The sequence below is a fragment of the Alligator sinensis genome, unplaced genomic scaffold (genome assembly GCF_000455745.1).
Source record: "Alligator sinensis unplaced genomic scaffold, ASM45574v1 scaffold156_1, whole genome shotgun sequence".
NCBI classification, from domain to species: Eukaryota; Metazoa; Chordata; order Crocodylia; family Alligatoridae; genus Alligator; species Alligator sinensis.
Window position 1 is genome coordinate 2,143,074 of NW_005841844.1, and position 11,285 is coordinate 2,154,358.

At 47.7% G+C, this 11,285-nt stretch overlaps 1 protein-coding gene across 3 annotated transcripts; it reads left to right on the plus strand.

Moving 5' to 3' along the window:
- The first annotated feature begins 296 nt into the window (after positions 1-296).
- SPATA24 (spermatogenesis associated 24) lies at positions 297-8,357 on the plus strand. Of its 3 annotated transcripts, none has more exons than XM_025205978.1 (6): positions 297-1,065; positions 2,484-2,658; positions 3,524-3,594; positions 4,932-5,034; positions 7,581-7,697; positions 7,909-8,355. In XM_025205978.1, the coding sequence occupies exons 2-5, from the start codon at positions 2,486-2,488 to the stop codon at positions 7,669-7,671; spliced, it is 438 nt and encodes a 145-aa protein (XP_025061763.1). In that variant the 5' UTR covers positions 297-1,065; positions 2,484-2,485; the 3' UTR covers positions 7,672-7,697; positions 7,909-8,355. The 3 variants fall into 3 exon arrangements, with proteins under 3 accessions (XP_025061763.1, XP_025061769.1, XP_006015780.1); XM_006015718.3 differs by lacking the exon at positions 297-1,065 and adding an exon at positions 1,482-1,619; XM_025205984.1 differs by lacking the exon at positions 297-1,065 and adding an exon at positions 1,473-1,619 and having other exon boundaries at positions 4,932-5,026; positions 7,581-8,357.
- The last annotated feature ends 2,928 nt before the right edge of the window (positions 8,358-11,285 follow it).

Here is an 11,285-nt window from a genome sequence, read left to right on the forward strand (position 1 = left end):
CTTGTCCACATCCTTTCTGTAGTGGGGGGCTCAACAATGGACACAGGACTCCAGATGTGGCCTCACCAGTGCTGAATAGATGGGAATAATTACTTCCCTCAACCTACTGGCAACACACCTACCAATACATCCTAGTATGCTGTTAGCCTTCTTGGCACCAAGGGCGCACTGCTGGCTCATCTTCAGCTCGCTGTCCACTGTTACCCCCAGGTCCTTTTCTGCAGAGCTGCTGCCCAGCCCCCAGCCTGTAGGGGTGCATGGGGTTGTTCCATCCTAAGTGCAGGACTTTGTACTTGTCCTTGTTGAATCTCATGAGATTTCTTTTGGCCCAACCCTCCAATGTGTCTAGGTCACTGAATCTTAGGCCAACCGTCCAGCTTATCTACTGTTCCCCAGCTTGGTGTCATCTGCAAACTTGCTGAGGGTGCACTCAGGTCATTAATGAAGACATTGAACAAAACTGGCCTTAGAACCAGCCCCTGGGGCACTCTGCTTGATACCAGCAGCCAACTAGACATCGAGCCATTGATTACTACTCTCTGATCCCAATGTTCCAGCCAGTTTTCTATGCACCTTACAGTCCATTCATCCAGCCCGTACTTCCTAACTTGCTTATTACTTCCTAACTGAATATTGTGAGAGACTATCAAATGCATTGCTAAAATCAAGATACATCAGATCCACAGAGCCAGGCACCCCGTCAGTTACCTCGCTGCTTGAGCCACAAGGCTAAAGTGAGCCCAGCTGTGTCCACAAAGGCAAGAAACCTGCACTTGAATCCCAGGGCAGTCTTGCTTCAAGGTAGCAGCCCCAGAAACTTGCTTCAGCTGCTGCTGCACCTGGACATCAAGGGAGAAATGACAAACTAAAGGCAAAGAATGACTTAGCCGTGTGGGCCAGGACTCCATTGTGGCAGCTGTGGTACCACCATAAACTAAGACAACTCTACTAATACCACCAGCTAGAGCTAGAGGATTTCTATCTGCAAGTTATACCCTTCCTCTGCCTTACCACCTTTCTGAATCTGTGTCCAGCTGTCTTGCCTTCAGTGATGCTGGACCAGAGGTGAATACCTGATACAGTGAGGTGTCAAGAGAACCAGCTCATTCCCATTGAGCTTAGTTGACTGGGTGCAGCTGAAGGTATAAAGCAAGGCCCAAAAAGTAGGGGGGAGGGACGGACACCCATTAGGAAAAATAAAAGTTCATGGTCTAGTCAGCATTGTGAAAAGGACTCCCCCAGGAAGAAAGGATTAGTTGCAAACCTCCCAATCTTCCAAATCAAGTGCACAGTGCATTTCTTTGATCAAACTGGTACAAAGAAACACTGATAGTTAAAAATTCAGTGACCATAAAATCCTACCAGAGTAAGTTCTTATACAGCCCTTGTTTTCCCATGGATGAGAGGATGAAGGATCAAAACAGGCAGCAGCTGTTTGTGACTTTACTTAATGCAGGTCTCAAAGGCTCTTGGGTGCTGAAGTAATGAAGTGCAGTATTAGGACCCTTTATAGAACAGAATAGAATAAAATAGCAAATAACCCACTATGTTGGGGCTGTGAATGGTTGCTGTTTTCTGCATTGCCAGGTAGAAGATGAAGCTCAGTACCTTACTTGCAGGTGAATTGTGATTCCTAGAAAAAACCTGTTAAGCTCCTTTGTAAAAATAATTTAAATTCTATTTGTTAAAAACATTTTTTGAAAATATGAAATGTATCAAGAAATCTGCCATCACTTGTGCCTCTTCAGTGAATTCACTGCTGGCTGGGTCAGCATGAATGTATAGGAGCCAGTTAGCTCAGTGTTAGATGGGTTTTAAAATTGCTGTTTGGCAAGTGTCATGGGTTAGAAGTGAGCAACAGGCCTCTGAGTCTGGCAAATGGTGGAAGGGGAAAACGGGTGCTTAGCTGGTTAGGAAGCCTACACATAATGTTCTAAAAATGATTTTTTTTATCCTCTGCCCTTCAATTAATAAATGTCCAGTGACTCAAAAGCTTGTGAGCCTGAAGGTGAAAGCTGTTGGACTTGATCTTTACTTACCATTAAGTTTATTATTGACACAAAGAATTGTGCACCAGGTTGATCTCTGAGCAGGCATTTCTGGGACTGGATGATGCAGTTTGGCAGGAGGTACTGACTTTTAGAAAACTGCTTCAAAACTGAGGCCTTGTCTGCTTGTGATCATTAAAGATCCAAAGATACATCTCTGAAGTGTGTTGATTTCAGCTATAAGCATCCCACCCTCTACAAGAAATACAGTCTGCCTCTTTCAGTTTTCTAGCAGCTCAACTGACTAACTTTGTACACTTCCTGGCTTAAACTGTTATGTAATATTTGCTGTTCACAGTTAATCAATTACCACCTTTCACACTAGTGGGTGCAGCTGCATTTCAGTGGTTGGCAAAATAATAAGAATGCTTGTGAGATGTTTTGGGATCTTGTAAGATAAACTGAATCTGTTTAATTTAATTTGGTGCTGATTAGGGATGGGACTGACCCGGAACTTGAAGGAGCTGTGTATGTTACAGAAAGAAGAGGAGGAGCATGGAAAAACCAAAATCCTGCTCATCAAGGAATCTGAGAAGCTGCAGTTTGCACTGGGGGAGATTGAGGTTCTGTCCAAGCAGCTCGAGAGAGAACGGCGAGTCTTTGAAAAAACGTAAGCTTTGGTGGCTATGGATTTGGAATAGGCAGCTTAGACTTCATCTCTATAGTAACCATGCTGGACATGGTCCTGTTTTACTGAATTAGGGATGCAGATTTGTCGTAGGAGCAAATTGTGTTCACCTGGGTCTGATACAATGAGAAAGCAGAAAGAGTGCTTGAGGTTGAGGACATATTTAAATCTTCTGTTGAAACAGAGTCAAATGTTCTGACTTTGTGCCATGGTCACAGTGCCCAACAGAGTAGGGTTCTGCTACTACTGCAATAAAGTTATAGGAGTCAGCACCACAGCAGACACCTTTGACTGTATTTAACCATTCACTTAAGTTCTATTGACTTCAGTGGGGTTTAAGCATTTTGACAACTCCAGCCCTCAAGTGTCTGAACGAGGGGCCTAGAAGTGAGTCTTGGAAGATAAATATTTTAGACTGTTTTTAAATGTTTCTTTGTTCTGTCTGCACACTGCTAAGGGGCAGGTGCAGGATGAAGTAATTGGGCATTGACAGGGGTTTAAAGGCCTGACCCAAGAGAATTAGGATCAACGTTTTTGGCAGCCCAGTGGCTAGAATTTGGATGCGTGAGCACCTGCCATGCGAGTGCACATTGGTTAATCAGGTATCCAGGCACCACAAAAGCTGAGTCTTTCAAAGCTGCTTCAAGGTTTCAGATGCTCAGTTCCCAGCTGAGCCCCACAGGCAGCTTTGAAAGCCTCAGCTAAGCCATAATTGTACTTCCTGGTACCGTATTTTGGATACAAAAGGAAGATTAACCTTTGGAAATGGGGCAGGTTTGCTTTTCAGCAGTTAGCATGACACTGTCACTAACCTTGCCTGCTTTTGTTTTGGTTGCTTCTGTTGTAGACTCGCCAGTGTTAAGAGTAAAGCACTAAAGGAATCGACTAAAAAAGACAAGCTAATAAGCAAATGCAATGGTGAGTGTGCCGGAAGCTGAAGGCTGCTCTGCACTGTTGTACTGGCTTTAACAGATAAGAGACAGTCATTGGTATTTACAGTAATTAGCAAGTCTGACTTTTGATAGAATATTGCACTCCTGCCCTGCATTGGTGTGTGAAAGGGAGTACACACACACACCTCCCCTATGGTCTTCCAGGGGCAGGCCTCGGCAAAGAATGCCCCATACAGCCACAGTCTTCACTAACCTACTGGTCCAGGGCAGGGAGTCTTTTCAGCCTTGGGTCCTCTCCCAACAGTTCATTGGATAGTGGAGCTGAGGCAGTGTAGAGGGGATGTAAGGAGCAATTCAAAAAAGTAGATGCTCTTTCCCCTCCTGCAGACAGAGAAGGGGGAGTAGGAGGGACATTTTGCTTCTCCGAGCCACTGAGAAAAGGTTCCAACTGGCTCTATGTGACAGCTGCAGAGAACAGCTTCCTCTGCTAAGAAGGCAGCACATTTGAAATACCTGCTCTGTGGCAGTTATACTTTCCAAATCAGGTTAAGGTGCTTGGACAGCTTAAAGGTCTTGGCCAGACAGAACCAAGCGTAGCCAGCTTTGGGACTGGCACAGCAAAACGTCAGATAGGACAAAGCTTTGTTCCATGTTGCAATTAACGTTTTAATGTTGGGAAAGGGCATCTAGAGGGTAAGATATCAGCACTGGGTGTCAGAGGATCAGACCTATGTTTCAGATGTGTTTCTAGATATACCACTGGGGGAGAAGGGGCTGGGCATCTACTGGGATTTGGGATCATTCAGGGGGTATCGCCCTGTGCTCTAGCATCTGTCTGTGATGCAGAGCTAGTAATATTTGCTTACCTTGTGGTCTTGGTGATCTCTGGGTGGAAGGTGTTGGACAAGGGTTTGCTAATTGTCATTATCTGTTTCTATTTAAGAAGCCACTGGCTTGTGAAATAGAAACTAGTTATTACTGTCCCCTTGTTTTAGGTTCTTTGCTAGTAATGCAAACAACTATGTTTTAAAAAGCAGATGTACAGTAATATGAAAACCAGTGCTGAATGCAAATCCTCAGATTTGCATTTACCCAGATTTTGGTACTGTAGTAAATATCAGTGTTTCATCAGTGCCTGTGAAAGAAGCATCAGTGTTTACGCGATGCTTGTGGCAGAATTAATCTCCATTTTAAGGTGCATCAAAATATTCTCGCCCAGTTTTCAGTACCAATTTTATAAGCTGATAAGACAAGAATTACTACTAAATGCATCCGCCTTCAGTCTGTGCCACAGAAAAATGTGGCCAAGGTCAGCTGGATCTAAAATAAGTTCCACTTACTCTCCCAATTCTTCTTCAATAGAAATTGAGAGCCACATCCTGAAGCAGGAGGATATCCTGAATGGCAAAGAGAATGAGATCAAGGCACTGCAGCACTTCATCACCAGGCAAAAGCAGGTGCTCAAGTATGTAAGGGCCCTTTAGGGCATTGACTTCACATTGCAATCGATGGGCATTTGATCCTGACATCATCAGGCTTTTATTATTATTATTTTGGTGTTTTAACCATATACATTATAAAGGGCTTGTTAGACTTCATAGGAGATTTTAACATACTTTAACACGAGTTAAAAAACCAAGTGATCTTGTTGAGTTCAGAAGTGAACCCAGCCAGCGGTCCCTAACAACACCACAGCACTGTGGACAAAGCTTCCTGTCCCCGCCCCAGATTTGTACCCTTCCAGCTTCCCAAGAAACCCAGTAAAATAGGCATGTCTTGCAGCAGGCCCTCAAACTCAGCTGACCATGACTGTTTTAGAGCAAGAGGTGAGGTGCATAGTTTCCAAAGTGGAGAGCCCCTTGCAGAAAACATCTTGTTGCCCCCTCCGTTATATATTGAGACTGATCCAAGTGGAATGAATCTGTAAAATGCACCGGGGGAGAAGTGTGGCAGCAATGGAAGGAAGGAAATGTCTCTCTCACAGATGGATTCTCACAGCCATCCATGGGCATGCCCCACTTGAAAAGCCACTGGCTGCTCTCATGCTAGCTGTCTCAGTAAAGCAGTCAATGACTGAGTCCTCAATTGAGCCTTCCCATCTAGTTTAGAGCCTGAGCACAGTGATAGAGGACAGTGGAAGGGGAAGTTTGCATTGCTGCAGTTGTCCTCTACATCTGGGGGTAAATGAAGACCAAACACCCCCTAGAGCTCCTAGGCTTGCACTTTTCCACCTGCACAAAAGCTACATTACAAGCAGAGGCTCAGTTCCTCTCGATCTCCCTGTGAGTTTTCTTGTTATCAAGGGCAAGTACTGGGCAAGACTCGGGTCCAGAGTTAGGTCACTAGTTCAAGTGTCAGTAATTAGGCAAGTAACAAGATGAGCTACTATTTCAGGAATAACCAGCTTTGAGCAGACTGCTTCTGCTCCCTGAAAACTCATTAAATGGTTGTGGCAGTGCACCTTTGGGTGCTTGCCACTTTAAGGGCTGAGGCAGGCAGCTGGCAAGTGCCTGATTAGGGCGGCCATTTCAGGACCCAGCATATATAGGGGGAGGCAGCAGTTTGCTGCCAGCTGCCATGAAAGAAATGTCAGCCGGCAGAGCTTTGGCTCAGGAACATCCTGGAAGTAAGGGCAGGAGCTAGGGGGATGGCTTGGAGGCTCCTGGTCCTGGGCATGACCTAAAACTGCACCCTGCCAGGGTAGGAAGGCCTGGTGGGACTGCCTGTGGCAGGGCAATCTTAACAGTGCCAGAACTGCTAACCTCCCTGGTGAAAGGTGGGTAGGGGTGCCTTAACCCTGGCCCCCACCATCTGGTGTGGGTAATCATGAGAGCTGTGGGACTAGTGGGGCCAGGTATGCTTATTTGTAGGTGCCTGAGCCCATCAGGGATGTGAGATCCCAGAGACCCCAGAGGGTATAGTTGGTGAACATGATGTGAAGCCCTACACAAAGTAGGGCTGAACTGGGAGTAGACCTGAAGGATAGTCCCAGGGGCACACTGAGTAGGGCCAAACTGGGAGTAAGCCTTAAGGCTAGCACATGAGTAGCTAGTTGTAAATATGATGAGGAGACCCCAGGGTGAGGCGTCATAGAGGGTTGCCTGGTGAGGAGCTTGGGGCAAATGCAGCCCAGCGTTGGTCTAAGGCTATGCCACGTAGAGTAGGGGAACATGTGGAAACTGAAGTTGCTGTGTGGTGGTACCAGGGAGAGAGTAGCTAAACCCGAAAGCCCACGAGGGGTTGCTCAAGAGGAGCTAGGGCAGTGGAGTGTGGCCCAAGACGGGCGGTATGCAAGAGACCCCTGTGAGGCAGGACGGGGTGAGTGTGAGAGTGAATGGTTCCCAATTATGGACTGAGTTTGCCCTGGCCTCAGGCTGGGGGAAGTAATCATAATCTGGATGCCATCTGTGAAGATTGGCCATGGTGTTGGGAAGGTTTGGAGCCGTGGATAGCGTCCCCTGGCATCAGGGCAAGAAATGGGCAGCTTCCCACTTAATAGATCAAGTTAACAATCAAGTCATGGCAGGCGAGTCAGGGCAGACTGCCCTAGGCAGGTGGGTGGGCTGCTTTGGGATCTGGCCACAAAGTTCCCTTCTGTCACAATGGTATGTGGCTTTCTGCTAAGGAAACTCCATGCAGGATGGACCATCAGGCTACAGGAGTGTGAGAAAGGCCTCCTCACTTGGAGCAGGATGATTCTAACACCCAGTGTCTTCCAGGCCTATAGTCTGATTTACCAGCTAGATACTGACTGCCTGTGGCAGGATTATTATAAAGTCAGGACCAAGAAGCTAAATCTGTGAACCCACCATGTGCCAACAAATCTGTGCCAATTCTAGCTGATAGAGAAATCCCAAGGGTCACCATCAGGGCAGCTGTTAGCACTGGTTTAACAGAGCATCCTGCTTAGTGTGGCCATTTCAATATGACAGTAAGACCCATGGAGTCTGTAATAATTTACAGTTTGCCACCTGCCATTGTTGCTTTCTGATGAAAATATATTTTTTGCAGGAGTCAAGTGTCGGACTTAAACATACAGAAACAACAGGAATGTTACATAGTCCGGGTGCTTGACAAGAAACAGAAGAAGGGGTTAAAGTGACCGCCCTAGACTTTGTTACAATCCAGGTATAAAACATGCCCACTCTAAAGTTTGTAATGCTGACAGTCCCTCTAATGGACAGTGGTGCTTACAGTAAGGAGTGATGTTTCTCATGATCTAGTAACCCACTGACAGAGACCTGCAATTGCCACTCACTGGAAGTGAATATTCTCTCACTCTGGCTTCCAGTCAGGTGTGTTCTTATATCCTGAGCTGAACAGAATTCTTTTTCTTCAGACAGAGGATCAGGCCATTGAAGACTGGTTTAATGAAGCAGCCTTTCATCTTAAGAGTGTTCGTTTGGAACCTGGTACAAGGGAAGTCAGTGAGACAGCCTTAGCCTGGTCCATGGCACAGTTGGTCATCTTGCAGGGTAGTACAAAGCTGGTCTTCTCTGCTCATGTCACACCTTTGACTGCAGACCTGTTGGAGGCTAGTACTGGTGCAGCTGGTAAGCTGGTGGGTTTCTGTGCAAGTGCCCAAGTGCTTGACTTCTGTGGTCCTTCCCAGCTGTTATTGTTAGCATCTTGCACGGTTTCCCCTCATGACCATAAATATTGCATTAATGACAATTGTTCAAAGGCTTTTAAAAACCGTCAGAACCATTGGGGACAGTGGTGTATAGATACACTGTAACTTCAAATAAACTATCTTTTATAGAACAAAGATTGGTTTTTCACTTTGTTTGCAATGACCTGAGCTCCCATCTTGTGACCCCTTTGTGGCCTCTCTGCACCACAGCCCTTTACAATGCTAGCAGCCTGGGGCATCTCAGATCTGCTGACAAGTTTCCTTCTTGGCCCATTGGAATTATCAGGGTCTCAGCACTGCATTCATACTCCGAGACTTGCAAGGACTGCTACTGCAATGAGGAGGTTGGCACCACCTGCTTACAACCTAGAGCATGACTGGATTCTAACAGGCAGGCAAAATACAACCCTTGGGGCAGATCTAGCCTGCCAGGCCATTCTATCCAGCCTGCGGGGCCCCTCCCAAAAACAGTTATTACTGGCCCACGGTTGCCCTTCTGAAAGCTGGCAGGCGGTGTGGGTTTTCAGGTCTCACACCATCAGACCAGGTGGGCTCTGTGCCTCCACCTCCATGGGGATCCCAGCACTCTAGCTTGCAGAGTCTGGGGGCCCCCATGCTGTCATGAAGACAGCCCAGCTGGCCTGATGGTGCACAAACCAGAAGCTGGGGGGAGTTGCAAGCCATTGGACTGGGTGGGGTCCATGCTGTCATGTGCAGCTCCCAACATTTCTGCCAGGAGCCATGCACCATTGGGCTGGCTAGGTTGGTTCCGTACCAGCATGTGGGGCTCCTAGCACTGCAGCTGGGAGCAGCGCGCCATCGGACCGGGCTGGCTCCATGCCTCTACGTGCAGCTCCCCGCTGGAGTGCTGGAAGCCCCATGTGGAGGCATGGAGTCCACCTGGTCCAGTCTGGAGGTGCATGCCAGAAGGCCAGGCCATCTCCATGCTGCCATGTGCAGCTCCCAGGATTCAGCTGGAGACGCACCACTGCGGGGTTCTGCCTGCCACAGGCCATGAGCACTCCATGGGCTTGCTGCTGCTGCCAAGAGGCAATGGGGGCGGGGGGGTATGTGGCAGTAGAGCTATACCCACCCACAAACCCCTCTTAAGCCCCACACTCCTTCACAACCCCCTACACCCACCCATACACACACACTGACACCCCTCCTCACAACTTCACAACCCCCCCACACACAATATACAAAAATAAGACTGTATTTTGAGCTGTTATACAATCACCTCTATACACACTACACAACACACAAATCAGGACAAAAATATTTTTTTAAATAAAATATGTTATAGTACATGTTTGATTTTAGTATATGATATGTTTTCTTTCTGGTTCCAAAAGGCAGTCCCAGAAGGACTGCTTCCGGGGGCAAGGGGAGACGCTTCTGCTGGTAAAGATCAGGGGGCTTAGGGATGGGATGTCCGGTCCCAAATAGTGATCAGGGGCTGGGGCACCTGTCAAGGAGTGGGGCTCCCCTTGTGGCTCTTGGCAGCTCACCAAAAGTCGTTAAGCATTAATTGCTCGCCCTGTTCTAACAGGTCCCCCTAAGCTTTCCAGCATTTCCCTAAAAGGTTGGATGCTGGGGAGGGGAGGGGGGGGACTTCTAGTTCAAAGCACCCTGTAATGTGAAAGGAGAAGCTGGGGCAGAAGTGCAGTCCTAGAAGTGTGGCCAGATGGTCAGTCTTATATTTTAAGTGGTCTCATCACTGTGTTGGTGGGCAGTCCTGAATTGTGTGCCAGGACCTTCTGGCCCCAGTCCCCCACCCCCTACCCTAAGCTCTCACCTGCTTTTTGCATCAATCCTAGGCCCTGCAACCTGCCAAGACCAACCGTTCTCCCACAGCATTTACTCTTATGTTCTCACCAGTATTTGAGGCCTGTTTGCCAGCTTCAGCTTGGAATTGTTGGCAGAGGCTGTGTCCATCACTGCTACATGAAACTCCACCCAAGGAACCAGCTCCTGATCACATTCCTCAGCTGTGTAAAGCCCAGTAGGACTGCTGATACACACTGAGGCAGCTGAGGTCAGAGTCCAGCCTAGCAAGTGTCATGTGAATCTGGGGACACGACTAGTGCGTTGGTGTTTTTGAGGGACAAAGCACTTGCTTTATGCAGGCCCCACTCCCTCCAGCTCCAGATTGATTAGGATCAGCTCTGACTAACTGGACAGGGAGGCTGTTGTTCTTCACTGGCCTTGCCATGCTGATTCCATCTGAAATAGGAGGAAGGCCCACACAGGACCCTTCAGCTCCTGCCAGAGCCCAGATCTTTGGCAAATCCTTTGGTTGGTTTACTAATGTTTGTTTCAGGTCTGAGAAAAAAATAAACAGGGAGAAATCAGTGGCAGCTGAGCTCTAGTAACCAGAAGCCCATGACAGGTTTCACATGCAGCAGGAAAAGAACCAGCCTTAGGGGTAGATGATATGGGTGACCACCCAGGATGCCATGGTTGGGGGGCACCATATACACACAGAGCAGCACTTTCCCTGTACCCTTCCCGGGCCTATCATAGAAAGTTAGAGTTGGAAGGGACCTCAGGAGGTCATCTAGTCCATCCCCCTGCACAAAGCAGGACCATCCCCAGCTAGCTTATCCAACCAAGGGTTTTGTCTAGCCGGGTCTTAAAAACTCCCAAGGATGGAGGTTTCACCACCTCTGTGGGTAACCTGCTCCAGTGTTTTACTACCCTCCTAGCGAGAAAATTCTTTCTAATATCTAACCTAACTTCCGCAGGTGCAACGTGGGACCGTTGCTCCTTGTTCTGTTATCTGCCACCACTGAGAACAGTCTAGCTCCATCCTCTTTCATCCTCTTCAGGTTTCATAGATTTCATAGACGTTAGGGCTGGAAGGGACCTCGGAAGATCATCGAGTCCAGCCCCCTGCCCAAAGGGCAGGAAGTCAGCTGGGGTCCTAGGATCCCAGCAAGATAAGCATCCAGTTTGCTCTTGAAGGTGTTCAATGTAGGCGCTTGAACCACCTCCGATGGCAGGCTGTTCCAGACCTTGGGGGCTCGGACAGTAAAGAAATTCTTCCTTATGTCCAGCCTGAAACGGTCTTGTAGTAGTTT

Bases quoted from the DNA above. Each gene is read 5' to 3' on its own strand.
- SPATA24 (XM_006015718.3), top strand. From the start codon at position 1,595: ATGAAGCTCAGTACCTTACTTGCAG. The intron at 3,595-4,931 runs GTGAGTGTGCCG...CTTCTTCAATAG, and splicing joins GCTAATAAGCAAATGCAATG to AAATTGAGAGCCACATCCTG. The intron at 5,035-7,580 runs GTATGTAAGGGC...TATTTTTTGCAG, and splicing joins AGGCAAAAGCAGGTGCTCAA to GAGTCAAGTGTCGGACTTAA.